Source organism: Hetaerina americana, unplaced genomic scaffold, assembly GCF_022747635.1.
Source record: "Hetaerina americana unplaced genomic scaffold, ioHetAmer1.1.p SCAF_82, whole genome shotgun sequence".
NCBI lineage: Eukaryota > Metazoa > Arthropoda > Insecta > Odonata > Calopterygidae > Hetaerina > Hetaerina americana.
Window position 1 is genome coordinate 490707 of NW_027287450.1, and position 20023 is coordinate 510729.

The 20023-nt window shown below is 37.6% G+C and overlaps 1 protein-coding gene across 1 annotated transcript in view; it reads right to left on the reverse strand.

Moving 5' to 3' along the window:
* LOC139698332 (cubilin-like) overlaps positions 1-20023 on the reverse strand; it is a 176662-nt gene that overhangs the window by 29927 nt on the left and 126712 nt on the right. Inside the window, exons 4-5 of the mRNA XM_071597237.1 lie at positions 14795-14972; positions 4905-4931 (exon numbers count right to left, since the gene is read on the reverse strand). Coding sequence (XP_071453338.1) covers positions 4905-4931; positions 14795-14972 — 205 coding nt within the window. The remainder of the gene's footprint in view (positions 1-4904; positions 4932-14794; positions 14973-20023) is intronic.

Here is a 20023-nt window from a genome sequence, read left to right on the forward strand (position 1 = left end):
GTCTTCCAAGAATTAATGTGATCTAAAACAGTGCATCTGAATAATAAATCAAACAGAGACCACTTTGCTTGCCATTCCAATTCACAGACAGCCACATTATTCTGAATGTTTCATTTATTGATTTCTCCAATTCATATTTAAACCAATTAGATGCAATGATTCTACTGTTTAGCCTAAAGTGCATAAGCATATGGGAACACATTTCTAGAAGATCAATTTAAAATCAGGTAACACAATTGCATATTTTATTACAATAACTAAAGACTTTACTTTCTAGTGAGATTCTAGTGCTAATGATCCCCCATCTAGGGAGCTATTGAAGTCTCTACCTACTGAGGCTGTTAGAGGATGAGGAATGGAATTTCCTAAATTCAATGCCCCAAGGGACTGAAATTTCTTCAATATTAAGAAATACATTTTAAGAAATCAGTAATCCTGCTCACTCATCCCACCTTCTCCCCCACCCCAATTAAGTTAAGTTCTATGACTCATGGAACCATTATAGTTAAAGTTGAAAATTCTATAAACCATTCATATATAAAATTCCTGATGTAGTTATGATTGTACATAAGGTACCTCTGATAGTATTGCATTTTCTATAATGTATTAATTTATAACTTTCAACCACTAAATGAAAGGTTTCCACAAAAATGAGCATATTGCAAGAGAGGATCAAGCTTTCATAATTTCTTGAAATGAAGGCCACCACAATTTCAATCTTTGTTTGAGTTCAATTAGGCACATAAGATTTTAATTTAATATTTTCTGCTAATTTTAGCTCAAAAATTAGTTATTATCTTGGGAAATATAGATTCATATAGTGATGTGTCAGTTTTATTAAATAATGGGATATATGAGAGGATACATTTTCAAAGTCATTCACTTTAGAAAATTACAGACATGATTTCTCGACAATGACATCCCAAGTTGCTATTCCAAGGATTTATGAGGCTGTAAACCATATTTAAGCGCAAACAGAAAATTCCTGCAGTAAGCATTCATTAAAAAATCCCAGTAAAGGAGGAGAATTAGAATACTAAGCAGCATGTAGGTATGTAATTCTTTGTATTTGAGGGGCATACAAGATAATTGACAGAAAAGTATTGAATGCAAGGCAATGATGAAAATAACTAGCAGGTAGGTATGACATGAAAGACAAATATTTTATAATTGGGAGAAATTACTTAGAAAGAGTAGTAACTGAAAATTCACCATCTACAAAATTACAAAATTTTGCTACCATTATTATCAGCTTCAAAAGCCAGAAAATTGATTCAGCATAGAATTCAATCACAAGGGAAAAACTTCAGATAGGCATGAAAGTTGTATCAAGATACAAATAATATTGTAGATAAAAGATCCATTGCAACAGTGAATGACTTGTTGAATATTCCCCAATGGGTTTTAATTTTTTTGGTCTATTAAATATTTTCCAAACAATATAATAATATTTTACTCTTAAAAAAGAGCCTTTGATGACCTAACTAAATATGGCCCGTACTTACACAATGCCTTACTTTAATTTGCATATTATTTTAGGATACTCTTGCCAGAGGTTAATAACAGACAAAATACAGGTAAAAAAACCATGAAACATGGTATACTGTTGGTACACACTCTAATCCCCTAATACCACAAAATCAGCTAGTACACTAGCTGATTTTGTGGTATTAGGGGATTTGTGCATTTTCCAACATTATACCAGGACAATATTTTCATGATCAATTGATCTCCTCACTTGAGTCTCTAGAACAGAGGCGTACCTTGAATATAAATTGCAAATAGCCTTAATATAGTTGTCGATGCTGAGAGGTTCAGCCTATTCAGCCATATGGTCTGAATGTAGTAGGGAATGTACACTCATTCTAGATTAGCGTAGATATTCCAGTTGCTTACACTCATGTGCTTGCACAAAGTAATCATTTTGAAAACTCGGAATTAACTAACAGACAAAAAATCTCCTGGTGTATTACTCTTATCTAAAAAATAAACCTGCATATGTATGTACAGAACAATGAATCCAAAGATAAATGCCCTTCCTTAACTTTGAGCAAAATAGATCATGTACTAACTATGACTCATATTTTGACTAACTAAGGTAGGAAAACATATACATTTCAATTGAAAAACCTTTCACAGAATATCATTACAAATGGGTGCCACTCATTCATTTATGAATTGTGGCAATAAAAGAGACTAACAAATGATACTTGGTCATTTCATTCCCTTCCGCGGTGCTATGCCCTGCTTGATACATGCACAAGTCTCTTATAAATAAGGGTTAGGTGGAAAAAGGGACTATTGGTCTCAACCTTGCCCAATTAAGTTGATAAATAAATAAATAAAGTCGTGCTATAGTTGAATGGGACCACTCCAATGGTACTCCAAATATGCAGAGGAACTTGAAACTATTTCATACCTATGCTGTGCACATTAAAAAAGATTTGATAACTTTCATTCAAAATTGAATAGAAGGGTTAATGCAGAATGATGAAAAAATTAAAGGCACTGTATTCAGAATAATGATAGTTTCATCATAGACTAGAGCTGATTAGTGATTCTATTGCTAACAATAACATGCATATACTTTAGCAACCTATTCAAACCAATAATTCAGAAATTAAATAATATGCTAGAACATTACGACAAAGAAAATTGCAATGTATCTAACTCAAGGCTAAGATGGTGATGATTGAACATTTTCATAGTTTTCCAGAATCTGTAGATAAAGTGGTGCATTTAGAAGAACTAATTAGAAATCACTGATTCATGTAACATGAGAGAATAGTATATCAAAGAATGGGGAAGAAAGAGAGGAAGGAAGAAATATGTAGGCAATTAAGTTTCTGCCAAGTTCCTTAAAAGAGACATACTAGATTTATTCCTCTTATTTATTATATTCCTCTACTGTATTAAATTCTAAAGTTTCATGTTTCAGAAGTTCACTTAAATGTAGCAAAATAGGAACAAACTATCAATCACGCAGCTGCATAGGTATCCATACTTACATATGTGGGTATATAAGTATCATTGCTCTGGTTTTCTTTGCCTTAGTATCTATTACATGAAACCTTCTCATCTTACATGAGCATATTTCTTTGTAATAGTTGACACCATATTTTGAAATTTTTAAATAGAAACATATATCCAGGTTTCTCTTGTTAAATTGCTTATAACATGTTATTCATATAATGTTTTTGCTGTTTCTAAATAGTTAAATATTAACAAGAAGGTATATGGGATCACCTTAAAAATAAGTTATATACTTTGAAGGGTAAATTTATGGAGCCAATTCTTTCCCCACAAACCACATGATAATTCATATAACTCACTAATTTCCATCATGCAACCATATTGTACACTATCATGGAACATGGGAAAATTCTATGGATAAATATTCAAAGGAAACGACTTAAAATAGTGGTACATATTCATGTAATTTGGAAGTAACAATAATAAGAAAACTACAGAGCCTTCTTGATGACCTTAAAGATAATTTTTCTTTTTTTAATATGAGTAGGATGCTACCTATTCATTACTCTGAAGAGAAAGATAATGTTAATTATAATTTGTATCCCAATATTCATTCCCATAATATTATCATTTCAGATCTATACATAATTAGTAAACTAAGAATATTACTTGAAATAACCAAAGAGGAATTAATGTCCATATGGATATTCATCATAGTTGATTATATAGATTTCTTAAATTTGAAAATGTGGTTAAAACTTTCTAATACAAGCATTATTTTGCGAAAAATATGAAGAGGAAAGGGTTCAATTGCTTCATATGATAGCTATTATGTGTGAGATATTGAAACGCTCAGTGGTAACTCAGTGAAGTTCAGGAAATGCCGCCTTATTTTCAGATCTTGATTTCAACAGATTAAATTAACTGAAGAATTTAAGGGTTACTCCTAGTTTTTCCTTTGTTTTACTCATCTTAGAAATACTAAAAACAATCATCAGGTGCAGATTCAGGAAACTTAATTTGACTCAAGTTGAGAAAAAATATGTTCCAGATACATTTGTAATATCATTTGGAAAAATAAAAACTAATTCCATCAATGCTCATATCTCTAGAATAAAACATTATCCACATCAGCGGGAACAGGGTAAAAACCGACACATATGTTGCCCTGGTGTGTAAGTAATACCTTATTCATAGAATTCTAACATCTCACAATCCTTGTTATGCGACTTAGATGCTTAGGACCTTTTTTACCTTGGAGTGAACAGCCCAAACTGGAATGGAATGTACTTGCTCATTACCTATCCCATGACTAGAATGTATATTAAAATGATGTTAGGACTTATGTTATTCATTTAATGAAAGTACTAAGGTTCATTCCTCTGGTAATCCTTAGTATTGAGTCAAGACATAAGAGTGTAGTGCTAAGTAAGTAGAAATGATTCCGATAGAACAGAAGAACAAGATTGATTCAAGGTTGTACGCATTACAATCTATATTATGCAACAATTACAAAGGACAAATAAAACTACGGGAGTCACAATTAAAACACCCTTTTGACACCCACCATTGCCATTATCCTAGTTTATTGGAAGAACATGCATTGGTTGTGGGAAGATCATAGGTTACTGCCTACCCACAAAAACTCTCCAAACAAGGGAGGAGTATGCAAGATTCGGTAGCCGTGCAGAGGCAAATGAGCTACCAGTCTCAGACACGAGGAAAATAAGTGAAAGCCTAAGTACCCAACCAAGAAATGTATTTTCCTTATGCAGCTGTTGTTCATGCACATGGACAAGGGCGCTGACAAAGTGGGATCTTGCGGGTAGGTTGGAAATTGGGTCAAGGATGATGGGATATGGGCCGATCAAAGAAATGAAACAATAGGAGATTGGGTGGTAAGAAAAATACAACTGAGACGTCATACTCACGCGGGTAAATGTCCAATAGATGCTCCACTGAAACAAGCAATGAATTAGGGAATGGAATTATTTGGCGTGCAATACGAAGGTTACACAATAGTTAGACATGAATAGTGGTAACATGGGCAATGTTTGCTAAAATACACAATACATTTAAAGGGGTGGGGCTGATGTTCTAGATTACAGAAGGGAGGTATTGATGGAAGGGGGAGGGAGGATCTCTCATCCACAACACAAAACTATGGAAACTGGGAACTTCAGTCCTGTACCTAAATCCACATTAAAGCTCAACAAAATTGGCTTAGTTCAAAATCCATTCAAGGAAGAAAATAAAAATAGCTATGCAAAAAAATATATATTTAAAAAAAATATTTCCTCGTGAAAATGGTACCTGAGAGTTAGCTATCTTTATGGAGCATATCAAAATGCAAAAAGAAAATTCATTCTCCTCCAAAAATAGACAGGAGCACTCTTATATATATATATATATATATATATATATATATATATATATATATATATATATATATATATATATATATATATATATATATATATTTATATATATATATATATATATATATATACACAGTAATATATTACAAATCTTAACATTGAAAAATGTTAAAGAAAAGGCATTAGAGCTCATTTCCACCTGGAATCAACCTTGAAAGTAAGGGTTGAAATTTTGTTTGTATTTTTTGGCTTAAAAACGAAATAAGGCTAGTTATGTGTTGTGAATATTCATCCATGATGTGCTATGGCAATGGAATAATCCAAGATAGACTCCCAATTGAGTGCCAGTGGGGTGCACTCATTATCACTTGCAAAGGATTTACGGGGGATAATATCCACTTTGGTTGAGGGCCTAAGGCGGGATGAAGACCTGTACATCTACCCAAGAGAATATATACATTAATAAGCTTTCCATGGAAATCAGGCAAATTGTGAACTCATTGGGAAAACAAGCAATACCATCTATTTATCCTAGAACATCATTGAATTTTCAAGAAATCACATTTTTTTCATTAACAGCTACTTATGGAGGGGATTCATCTAAAGTGTAATTTCTATTCAGTAATGTATGATTATTTTGTTACCATGCAACTTAAAAGGTTTGGGCTAATTGTTTCCAAATCCATTCAATATGATAGTAAAATATGGTAAAATTATGCATAAAAGTTCTAATTACTACAATAGGTCCTCTCGGCCCAAATTTGTATATTAAAAAATCCTTGCAACATACTATACATATTTAAAATGGAGAAATCAGCTTTAAAATTTGAATGCAATGAAGGTGGAGAATATAAGGACAACCTACATATTTATAAAATTCTACAATATCAAAAAACAAAAATATTCAAAAGTGGGTATAAGAGGACTTATTATTATTATATAAATTAAAGTTACACACACCCTCACAAAACTATTGTTAAATAAAATTACTTAAATATTAGATAACATGTATCATAATAAATATTTTTTTCTATGGATAAAATAGTCATAATTATTCTGACTGATATCTTAACCTTACTGCTGTAGAGTTCATGAAATCCATGTAGCAATGAAAGGAGGAATGAATATATGCATTATTTGAATACAACTATAGATTAAATTATACAATATTTTCAAATTATATGCATGACACACAAACCTCATACTATCACATAAATTGTTCATGAAATATGCCGGAATTCGATGAACTACCTCCTGGAATATTTGAATGATTTGTGGACATGGCAAAACAGAATTTGATGGAAGGAATGAAAGATAGTGTAAATGTTAATTATTAAGAACCAAATATTAATGTTCTAAAATCATATTCATGTCACTACCTTGAATTCAAGTATATATTTGAAATATGAAGAGTTCAGTGGAATGGTATGAGTCAAATGGAAAAATGAATTAATTTGGCATCTAGTCTTGAGCCATGATGGCATAGATGACCGTGAACCATGATGACTCAACGATTTCCTCTCCAATAACTTAAGATACTCAGTTTTCATAACCAAGGTATCCTGATCATACAGAGTTACCAGTGGACAATTATTAACCCAATGATAACTACAGGCTTCCTTTTACAGATAACTCATGTGCACTTAAGAGAATAGCCTTTAATGAACCCATTACAATTAAGAAATTGGTCTAAATAATTAGCAAACATTTTAACTGGATTACTGAGATATTTATCTACCCTCATAATTTCAAGAACTGAACTTTCACAATTATCATTAAGTTCCCAATATGGGGTACTATGTAAATCATATTTTCCACAACATCCCCTCCATCCTTTTTGAAAAGCATTGTAATACATCTTCACTAATCCCTATGAAGCTTTTGAGCAGCTAAAGGTTGGAGAGTAGGTATAAGTTCAATTAAGAAATGCATTCATCAAGTCCTATGCTCCGCAAATAATATAAGGTTCAAGTCCTGCTGTTGTGATACCTTATTTGATTCTTAATTGAGGCTTATGTAGTGTATAAGATATGTTGGATAATCATGCAAAAAAATTGAATCGCTACAACTACTTCAGCAGAGGTTTAAAATATTTCTTTGCAATTGGTTAGATACTCAAAGAGTTCAGAGCTTCAGACACATTGCCCCTAATACCAGCCCTAATGGCAAGTTACCAAATGTTAAATACAGAGTGCATCAGGGTGTCATATAGTGTTTATTAATGCGTCTAAAATACCAGATATGTGGTTAACTATAAATATCAGGGGTTGATAGGACAAATGGGGACGCAGACTCAAGTCACTGGAATTGGCAGCTAAGTTCCATGCAAATCTGTGAAAATTTTGGAAGTCTAAGGAACATAGGCCTCTACCTCTTCCCTCCAGCTACTTACCAACATTATATGCTTTAGTGTCATTAAGAGTTTGTCCCCTTCATGCTACTGATTGGTGTCAGGGCCGAGTTTGCATCTCTATCTGTTTGGTGTGTTTCAGTCTTTGGCAGACCTACAAAAGAGGGATCTTGCCAGTTTTCAGGTCAGGTTTAAGAGGATGCTAAGTTTTCACAAATCATTGTTTGTTATGAGTTAATGGCATAAATGTCATTTATTATCTTCTAGCTTCCAATCTGAGAAGTGATATATATATATATATATATATATATATATATATATATATATATATACACGCACATACACACACCCTTTATACCACTGAGAATTGGAAACTTATGGGTGTTGGTGTTGGATTTCCTTTTTGAGCATGGTATATAACACGAACTAAGAGGAGCAAACAACCTCATCAGCTAGTAACATTTCAAAATACTATGCCATTTACTGCATTTTTCAATGACATATATAGAATGGCTCGCTAAATTGCTAAGGGGTATGATGACACCAAGTGGCGAGAATGGCTATGCAATGGATTTCAAAGGACAAACTGGCAGCCTAGAAAGATTTTTAACCAAGCAGTCATCCAAAATTGGCAAAAGCGGTTATATTTGCAAAAACTGCATATTAATGTGTGTACATTATTATTTACAGAAAAACTCGGTCAAGGCAGATTGTTGATAAATCCAACATCTGAACTCTGCAACATTTCTAAGCCTCACTTATCAGAGCACTAAATAAATTCTCTACAACCTGTATTACATTAGCCATTCTTCTAATTCACATACCCTTGATCAAAAAGTTCCCGGAATAACCACCGTGTGGCGCTCCCATCGTTCCGATTTGAGTTCTGTTTTTTTTGTTAAATTGGTACATCTGTTGTTGATATTCCCTTTAAATCTTAGTGTCATAACTTGACATTTGCAAAAGTTACGGTCGGTTTTCGGTATGTCCATCAGTGCTTCCTGCGATTTTTCCATTACTTCCTCTCGGCTGCTAAAACGCGTTCCCCGTAATGGTTTTTTAACTCGATTGAACAGAAAGAAGTCACAGGGAGCCAAATCAGGTGAATTCGGTGGCTGTTGGATGGTATTTGTTGCATTTTTCGTCAAAAAATTACGAATAATGATAGCACTGTGCGACGGTGCGTTATCATGGTGCAAAATCCACGAGTTTTCTGCCCACATTTCTGGTCTCTTTCGGCGAATTGCTTCACGCAAACGTCTCATAACGCCCAAATAATACTCTTTGTTTACTGTCTGGCCTTCTGGCAAAAATTCATGATGCACTACACCGTTGTAATCCATGAAAACCGTCAGCATTGCATTTTTGACTGAAAACGACGTGGTTTTTTTGGTCTCGGCTCATTTGGTGAACGCCATTCACTTGCCTGATGCCTGGATTGCGTGTCGTACTCATAAACCCACGTCTCGTCTCCAGTAATGATCCTTTTGATGAATGTGGGATCGGATTCAGCCTCGCAAATCATGTCTTTTCCGACGTCAACACGGTCTCTTTTTTGCATGAAATTGAGGTCTTTTGGCACCAACTTTGCTGCTACACGACGGAAACCCAAATCATTAACCACAATGTCTTGGGCGGATCCATAGGCAATGTTCAAGTCCTCCGCTATTTCTCTGATGGTTAATTTGCGGTTATTGACCAACATTTCTTTTACTTTATTAATTTTTTCACCGACTTTCGATGTCGATGGTCTGCCACTGCGTTCATCATCTTCGATTGACTCACGACCACTTCTGAACCGCTCGTGCCACTGGTAAACGACCGTTTTTTTTAGAGAATCGTTGCCGAAACACTTTTCCAACATTTCCAACGTCCGTGCGCCACTAAATCCGTTTTTTACGCAAAATTTAATACAAGTTCGTTGTTGCAAATTTAAATCCATTTCTGAAATTGTAAAAAATCGCCAACACACACAGAGATAGATGTACTCTTGGCTACGTAACTTTTGCAAATGTCAAGTTATGACACTAAGATTTAAAGGGAATATCAACAACAGATGTACCAATTTAACAAAAAAAAACAGAACTCAAATCGGAACGATGGGAGCGCCACACGGTGGTTATTCCGGGAACTTTTTGATCAAGGTAGTATTTCCAGCCTCCCTTCATTCTGTCCAGCAAGCCTATCTTTTTCCCCCTCTACCTTGGCTTACCAACCCCTTCCTCCCCAACGTTCAGGTTTTTGGCATTCTATTGCCGCGAAATGTAACCTGCATCCGGTTTTCCTACCTTCTTTGAACGTCCCGCAGCAATCGACCCTCCTTCATCCACCATCACGGCTAGCACTACCTCGTTTGTTTCGATTTCCGGTCATTTCCTTTTTCCATCCTCCATCCGGGGACACGCAAAAGTCTCTAGACTACGCTTATCCTTTTGCCTCAACGATTAAGTTTCCGCGCCATACAATACTGACATTGGGAACAATACTGACACGATTCACATTAAATTTTTCACCAGCCCGTTGTTTAATTTTTTACTGGCCCCTGACATCAACTTCCTGATCTTGATGAAAATCCTTCACCTCACGCACTTCTTCTTTTACTGTCTCCTGCACCCTTCCTTTAACAACATTACCTAATTCAATGACTTGATTTACATGCTCTAGTTTAATCTCTGGTTCCACTTTCCATCCAACTTCAATCTTTATCTAAGCCTTCCTGTTTTGTGTGAACTTCTTTACATTCGAACTTTTCTCCTTATTCTCATTCCATTCCTATCGCACTGTTTATTCGTTACGATCTACAACTACTGTAATTCCTTGACTAGCTGGCTAACAAAAGCTTGATTATCCGAACATTTAACTGACTTGTTGAGGCCCACATTTCAGTTCTGTTTCAATCAAATGCCTCTCATAAATCTGCCAATTTCTCCGCGCATACGTTGAAGATCACGAGTGATAGTGGACATTCCTGCCAGAACCTCCTAAACCATCCTGTTTCATCATTCTCTACCGGCACCTATCGAGTTTGAGGCATATGTAAGCTACTCCTATTTTCTGCAATATGTTAATTTCTTTTACCTTATTAACTCGGTCAAATTCCTTTCCCAAATCCAAGAAACGAACAAAGGTGTTTTGCTTACATTAAATATTCCTTTCTGTGGGTGAACTAATGATTTCTTTGGCTTCACACGTGCCATTCCTGTTTTAAATTTGAAGGTTCTTATCTCCCTAAGTAATCATTCCCCTTAGTAAGTATATCGTGTACTCGATTCACTACATATTTTATATTAAAAAATATAAATCCTGACAGGAATTAATGTAATGACATATTTTGGAAGTGCTTAAAAATTATAAGTAGGAAGAAAATTACTCCTTCACCCTCACACGAATCCACATATGCAACAGCGTTTGTTATGGCCACGGTTACCTACCAAGCACACTGAACGCTTCGAGCGAAGCAACTACCACATACATGATTCTCTGCTCTTTTGTAGGCTAATTTTCACTCTACCATCCTCTGTTTTTTTTGATGATTTAAACCTTCTTAGTTAGTTAGTTAGAGCTTCATTGTAACAGGAATAAACTTTCCCCTCTCTACAAATTCATTAGCGCAGACTTATCCGAGTTTCGCCGTCTTGTAACAACCCGGACTTGGTGTTTACACCCTCCTCGGCCCCGAGAGTCAACGGCCCGAAGAAACTCATCATTACGACCACAGCCATTCTTTAATTTGGGATGCGTTTTTCATTGAGAAATGAATGCAAACCCGTCCGTGATGTGTTTTGCCCTTTTCGAATCCTCACACAAGGGAAAGTATTCATTCCTCGATCCCAATACCATATATCACCCTCTTCACGCATGTCGATGACGAGTGTGGCAAAAATACGCTATTCGCATGCATCTGCCAATCCTGCCGGACGAGGTGTGGGACCATAATAACCATGATCGTGTCGCTTCAAGCAACCTAAAAAAATATTTTGGCGCAAATGATATCTGCTGTAGGTCGCCTCCCCTAATAACTACTACAACTAACAAAAATTACAGCATCCGGTGTCGTGATTGATGGTGTTGTTTAAATTTTATTTGCAGCACTAAGTGAGACCATTCTTTCACGTGACGGGGGGACTACTTCTAAAACGCTCGTCGTAACCTCGACAAACACAACCGTGCAATGAAAACCTGGGAATTTTCCAACCCTGCTCGAAGCAGGACTTGAACCTTAAAGATGTTTGGGGCCCCTAAAATCAAATCATGCATATTTCAATGAAATATAATAGCACCAGCTTAACATCTCGATGCATATACATCATTTTTGAATCCAGAGATGCATCGGCGATTTCTCCCTGCTGTGAGCACCTTTCTCTTTTGCTAATTCGTAGGTTAAAATTAAACATATAGTTTAAGATTGTTTTTGTTACAAAGGATAAAAGCAAACCAAGAAAGCAAGCAAGCAATTCCACCCAAGATAGACATTAATATTTGAGGCATGGTAACGGATACTTACATGGACAGCTCACAATGCCATAAGGGAAGATGGCCTTTCTTCATATTACAAAGGAAAATTTCAGTCTCATGACCATTGGTGGAGAAACATAAGCATATAAATGAGCTTGAGACATCTTTCGTGGCCGAAAGTCACGATCCTTCCCTAAATTTAACTTATTGATAAGTAAATTTAATGCGATGGATGCTACGTATAAGCGATAACTTAAATAGAACATGTCAACACTGGCATCATACACCCAGATGAGCAGGTTTTGATTAGACATTCATCCGAATTCGGCTGAGTGGGGTATGTTCGTGGAGTGGTATGATAATTTCAATGAAAATAAGACCTTGAATTGGTGTGTGTAAGTCTGTATTGGTTTCATTTTAATTAATATGGGGATCAGATGCAAATGTAATGAGTTCCACTGTCTGAGGAAGAATGCAATTAAATGATGACAAATGGTTTTCAGGACGATTAAAGTTTGTGTCGCGAATGATGCACAAAAATTATATTCCAAACTAAAAACATTTAAACATAGTACAATATAAATAGGCTCACAAAATGGTTAACACTTATGCACATAAAATTTTATTGCTGAAGGAAAAATTGAAATTAATTATTCATCTTTTCTTTTGCCAGCGTCTCATAGATAAAAAACATGTTTTGTTTCTGTCTTGGCAGTTGTTATAGTTTAGATCGATGTATGAGAGAGAGTTATTAGCTTCCTGAACGACTTAATTTATCAAAATTTTACGAAATAGTTAAATTTATTGATTGTACGTTCACCTAAGTAATGTAATTCAAGGTAAAATATAGTCGTATTTTAATCCCCTCATATATTATGTTTTAGATTTAAATATTAATATAATTATTATTGATTTAGTTCCGTGATTAATTAATGCTATAATTAGTTTCCTTATGTGGTTTTATGTAATATTGCCAATAGCACATAAACATAAATGAAACACTCTTGTTCGCTGATAAATTCAGCAAAAATACTGTAGATTACAAATATAATACGTTGTCACTTATATACACCTCTACAACGTTCGGTAGAAAATCTTCTCAAACAATTACATCCGTTCAAACGTTGAGAATACTATAAAGTAAATGAAAAAATCTTAAATATAATAAATATTGCTCTTTTTTCATCTCTTGCGTTAAGGTAATATGATTCTAGAAAACAGCTTCATTAAGTAAAGAAAAGAGGGCGAAAGAATGAATTCAAAATATCAGTTGAAAATTAGGAGCGAAGGAAAGTTTTGAAGCAATAACTCCCAGCAGTCGGGAAACAATTTGATTGAACACCTTTCCGGATAGATATTAAAAGAATAGTTTGCTTCCAAACTGGACGGTTCAATGATGCGATAAGTTATCTGTGACATTAAATAAGCTCGATTGACACGTGCAGCACAGTAAATAGAACAATATTGATGGAAGAGAAACGATAGTCATTGTAGCCATATTTTATTTTGAAACTAAACCGTCACGGCATAGGGACATTTAATTTTGAACAAGAACGTCACTATTTTTCTGCTTTCAACACTTTGCTTTTGAAATACATGATAACCTTATTTATAAAATCACCGAAGTTCATTGTTAAACGTAATAAGATCATCATATTAAGAAACGTTGGCGTTTGCGTGATTGGCGCGATTTTGCTTTCATGGAGTGGGTAAACTAAGTAAACCATTGGAAAGCAGTTTCTGTAAAAGCGAAATTACTAATAAATTCGTGCTATCCTCATTTTTCGACTACGGTTGCAAAATTTTGTCCCAATGGCAAAGAAAATACACCTTGCTCCTAAATGAAAGGAGCTTAGTTCCACTAATTCCGGTTCTTAGGATTCACAAATCTAAAATGTCAGCAGAAAATAGCAAGGGTATACGCGAGTCAAAACTCGGAAAAGGCCACAACTAAAAGAAACTATTTGTGTGCTCCTGCAAAACGTCTAATTGCGGGGAAATTGTTATCACCCGAAGATACTCAGCTTCATTCGCTGGTATTAGAGAGTATGAATTAAACCAAGGCTCACAAAATGCCTCACATTCCCCTGATTCTGCTCGCCAAAATGAATGCGGAGCTATGATGCTTCTAAAGGGGGAAAACCGGTTCGCAAATGCGCCAAACTTCCTGGGGGCAAATAGTCGTGAACTCCAGAGCACATTCCCCTTGAGGTCGCAAAATCAAAATGCTGAAAAAATAATGCACCTGATTCCTCCAACGAGGAGAACACAGTCCGAAACCACTCATTTTCAATATTTCATTTGATGAATCGGAGACTTAGAGAACCTCGCCTTCTCCCTCAGCATTCGACACTTCGCCCCCGACTACGCACCCGCCGATCGCATCCCTAGCATAAACGGAGCGTTTCAAAACTTTCCTGCCGACATCCCACCCCGGTCCTCACGCGAACGCCAAAGGATCCCCCGAGGAACGCCGACACCATGAACCACCCCCTGATAAGTGCACCAGGGCCGAGACAACGAGGGTGGGGCAGGCTTCCCATTGATCTTTTAAACTCGTGGCCAATCGAGTCACACATCCCGATCACCCAACGAGGATCAATGCACTGCAAATGGATTATCGATCAAGTGTACTCACTCGGGCGGCGTTCCACGGAGAGCGAACGAAGTGAACACAAGTTCGACCCGCTGTTTGGGGCCGGCGACGAACAGGTAGATGCACTGACGGGAGTGCCCCTCGGGGTTGAAGAACACGGGCGCGGAGAACGTCCCGTTCGGAGGCCCGATCTCTCGACTCAGAAAGGTCTGGTCACACTCTGCCGTACCATGGAAGAGAAATACGAATGAGGTTAGATTAGTGAGCAAATAGAAGACGCTTCAGCTCTCACGGGAACCTAAAACCGCGTTAGGGAAGAGAGGGTGTTTTATTTTTTGCTTTGTTCCTAATCCGCTGATAAATGCATGGATGATCCCTTCACAGAAGGTACTTGACGCAGACCACCAGTCTATGCGGGGAGAGGGAGTGAGGAGGGCGTCGCCCAGGGTAAACGAGGAACCAATGAAACAGGCAGGATGGTCGCCTTCTTTATATTTTTCTGCATTCACCAGCGTTTCCATTTGCTGCGTGTGGATGATGATACCGCCACGTCACCACGGAAGCAGCATTCCAAAAAATTGTAGAAACTGCCCTCGTTTCAAACCGAAACCGTTATCCAACATTGGTAAGAGAGAGCAGCACGAACAAAATATGGTCTAAATCAACGGATGTCTTTGCTCGCGTCAACCCCAGCCCTTGCAGCCGGGTAAATGTTAGACAGGCGCGGATCAAATTCCCTGCACACACACAAGGTGTGATCAAAAAGACCGGACTGATTTTATTCTGCGCAAACCGTTCAACGGATCACAACGAAACACAGTGCGCCATCTAGCACCACACCTGGCGACTAAAACGACAGGTGTTCCGTTTGCTTACGTCGAGTCGTTACGCAGTAGCAGCGGTACGTGCCTCAACCTGTTCGTCGCCGCGTGCAACGACAGTAATGAATAAGCTAGAGGAACAGCGTGTGTGCGTGAAATTTTGTCCCAAACTTGACAAAAGTACTACGGAGACATTTGGAATGATTCAGCAAGCTTGTATCTCATTTGAAGGGAGAACACGCAAGAAAGTATCCAAATTCGTCAAGCAACAATTGGCGGAATATCTTGGGCTACTATATTAGCTATTAGCGAACGGAGGGGATTGGAATATGACGCGGTAGCTTATGTACTGGCTTCCCACCCAAAGGACCCAGGTTCGAATCCTTGCGGTGGCAGATATTTTTCAGTGGTATCCCGATCCCTACTTGAAGTGCTTTATGAAGAGCAATATATGTGAGTACACCGTCCGTCGGATGGGACGTTGAGCTGCGGACACCTTGGCGCCTTTCGTTAAGAGTAGGCTTAAGCCAACGCCGGGTTCCTCTCCACCCTTCATCCTATCCTGTCCATCCCTAATGGCGCAAATGACCTCAGCTGTCAGTCGCCTCCCCTCAATACTATTACTACTCCTACCGAACGGAGAACTCATTATTTTCAGAGTCCATCTTTCCATTAAAAAACGCAGTAATCATCCCGAAGGTTGGTTTAATAGGTGAGGTTAAACGAGGTTAGTATATCAAACTTAGCTATACACTCCCACATTTACCTCTATGGTATTTTTCTTTGGTCTCTGTCCGGAGAGAGAAAAATCGGCGTAAAGGGGTTCCTTCTCCCGTGTCTACCGTGGTTCCTGAGAGAGATCTGGCATTCAAAAACATGGCAGTAGTTTCAGAATAGCTAATAGAACAGATATTGGAATTAAATAGTAACAATATAGAGGAGTGAACTTTTTGAAGAGCATAAATGAAAAATACCACACATTGGAAGAGTACGCGGGCCCTCCCTGATGAAACTTCCTTCCATGAGACGGTTGGCAGGAGAGAACTAACGAGAAGGATTACTTTGTCTAGATTAGACCACGCTTAAAAAAACATCTAACATGTGGTTGGGATCCTTCGGAAAAATTGTTAATCAAATAAAGAGTCCAAAAATGCGGAGTAGAAATTGTGTTGTAGTGATTAGAAGAACTGCGATGGGAGTCCGAAGTCGAAACGCGCGGAGGAAGCAGGTGAGACTAGGTGGATTCCAAGGTTCAACAATCTCAAGTCCACTACTTGAGATAAACTTCTAGAGCATTGGTAAACCCTGGAAACGTCGAATTAATAAACCATCTGGGTAAAATATGAGAAAAAGGCTCTAGGGTTGAGAGAGTTAAATCCTCGTTCCTCCACCTCTCAAAAACAACGCCGAGTATGTTGAATATACTAACGGAAAGATGCCGTACCATGCCATTACCTGTTCAAAAACTCTACAACATCCCAGGATTACAAAATTCAATGAGGATATCTTAAAACTCCATTCCACACGCTATTGCTCTAGCTTGATGGGTATTACGCTTTGTGTCTCAAATATCTGGGCAATGGCTTTTAAGAGGCTGCATTTGGCTTATAATTAATTAAAACGCTTTACAGTACATAGCCAATGGGATAATAGGTATATGGTGAGGTACATATAATGCCGTATGTGAACCCAAACATTTCAGGTCATCTTCGAACCTTAAGGCATTCAACAATCCCATAAGTTTGGAATGGTGAACGGACATCAGGTATGGGTTTCTTTCCAAAAAATTATACGTGAAATTGGAGGACTGAGTTATTTTTACTATGGACTGGCTCACATTTGTTCGAAAGTAATGCTAGATCATCATACCCGTCCAACCTTTTCAAGCATAAGGAGATAATAAGGATTGCCCTTCGGTGTCAACAAAGTCATATGACGTACACGAGAGTGACTTAGCTTCGATGATTCCACTTCCCCTTTCCTTTGAACCATTTTCCTCTTCTCGGGAGGAACCTGACTGGAGTACGATTATTTTCTGGGTCAATTTAAAATTAATATTTGGATAACTTATCGCCCCAAAAGGCATGGCATTATGAAATATTAGGGCATAAGGCAAACGTCTAATGACGCCGCAGTTTTTTGGCTGAAGATGAGAAACATGGATAAGATTTCTACCAATAACTTCATTTACCACATCCAAGGCCTTCGCTTCAGGATGTGCTCACTGGTTAGGCAAACGAGGTAGATGCAGCTTCAAAATAAATTTAAAGGGGATTAAATAAAAATGTTTCAGAGTAACCAAAAATTTTATATTTGGTGTACCGACAGTGAGTGAAGAATCCAGAACTCAAACAATTTATTTAGCCTAATTATTAAGTTATAATAATATACTAAATTAAATATCTTCAGATGTAGAGAGCATGGAGTGAGTTACCTGGGTTGATAAGCACAGATGGAATCTTAGTTTTCATATTATTATAGTTTTCATGAAAAGCAAGCGCTCCCAATAATATCTATTACTTCATCAGGTTTCACAGTTCCCGCCTTTAAGAAAATACGGCGTAGTTTTCATGAAATTGTCTTCGGCCATGCAATGGAAATAAAACCGATAACTTATTATTAATATAAAACCTAATTATGCGATTAAAATGAATAAAGACTTTGACGGAAATCCAAATATTTTCAAACAAGTTGAAAATTTTGAAATTTTTATTAACTACTCTTTTCAAAACAAATACCAGTCAACATTTGGCGAACAGTTGGGGATAGAAAGTTTGAAAGTCGTGAGTGCCGTCTATAACCTCCAGGCTGAAATGACCATGTCGACTAAAACATAATCAAATAGCAAGATCGGGCAACAAGTACATTTAAGTACAATTCTTAAGTTTCAAAATCATTTATTTATTTTTCAACATAGTCAACGTTAAGGCTAACATATTTCTCCCAACATATAACGAGTTTTTTCATTCCGTCACTGAAAAACTATTCCGACTTTTCTCGAATCCAGGACTTGACAGCTGCCTTCACCTCATCGTCCGAGGTGTAATGATTGCCCTTGAGGTGTCTCTTGAGTTGAGGAAAAAATCGAGGGAATAAGGAGGGTGTGGCATTGGTTCAAATTTCAGGTTTCGCAGAGGCTCTCCAGTTGCGTGCGAGGTGTGTGGACGAGCGTGGTTATGTTGCAAGATTATTGCGCCAGGCTGCCTTTAACACGACAAACTCTACCATTATGGTTAGCGATACGCTTTTTAGTTATTCACCGGTCATTTTGCATCAAATCGTCGACCAGTTTGCGTTGTTAATCGTCTGTGGCAGTGATCGGACGTCCACTGCGTGTTTCATCAACAATTTTGGCTTTTCCAGGCTCGCAACCGGGAAATCATACTACCCATCGATTTACAGTAGACCTTTCAACAGCGTCTTCACCATCGCCTTTAAACGACGATGAATCTCAGTAGGAGTCACTTTTTCAGTAGTTAAAAATTCGACAACAGTACTCTGTTTAACTTGCGTTGATATAACACTAGAACACGTCTCCGTAGTTCCGCTTCTCAAAATACACTGGATGAATGAGACGACCTCAAACCTGCGCATGCGCGTTGAGGGGGGAGGGGGGTACTAACCTCAACGGGGAGTGAAATTCACTCAAGAGAGTAAGGGGGCCAGATCCCTGTGCCGACTATGGTTGCCCAGGAAGATCTGGTATCCGAAAAATCACATATCTTGTGGAGCTACCGGAGCCCAGAGGCTTGCCCGAGAATTGAACCTGGGCCCTCCAGTCAGCAGTCCAAGGCTCTGCTCCTCGACCACCGCGACCCACATATGGTAAACGGCGGGAGTAACTGCTTGACGACCCGAGGCACACCATCTACGCCGAAGGTCTATATATATGCGGGATATATAGGATAGGGATATATAGAGGAACTGTATGGTAATGACATTAGGCCAGCAAGTTAAGACATAGAAAGAGAATATGACGTGGATGAAAATAGCGTGCGTCCAGACATACGTACTTGTTGGTGAGACACAAAGGGCATCAAGGCAATCGAAATAAAATATGACCGTAGGGGTTGATAATATTCCTACGGAACTAAGTAAGGGTTTGGGAAAATTAAGAGAGGAGAGTTTTTATGGACTTATTCGTGGAAATTACGAAGGAGGATATAGGCAGGGAGATTTTGAAAGGCCAGCGTTAGTTCCCATTGCAACAAAAGGGAAAGACAAACATGTATGTGGGCTATAGAGCAATAAATTTGATTTCTCACATAGCTGAATGGGTACTTAGGATTATTAATGAGAGGATGAAGAGGGGGGCGACTGATTATTAAGGGGATGATCAGTTTCGGGCGAGAATGGGGAGAGGCACGTGCGATGCCACATCATTAATGAGGTCACTAACAGGGAGGTACAGAGAATGCAGTCAGGATTTACTTGCTTGCTTCGTAGACTC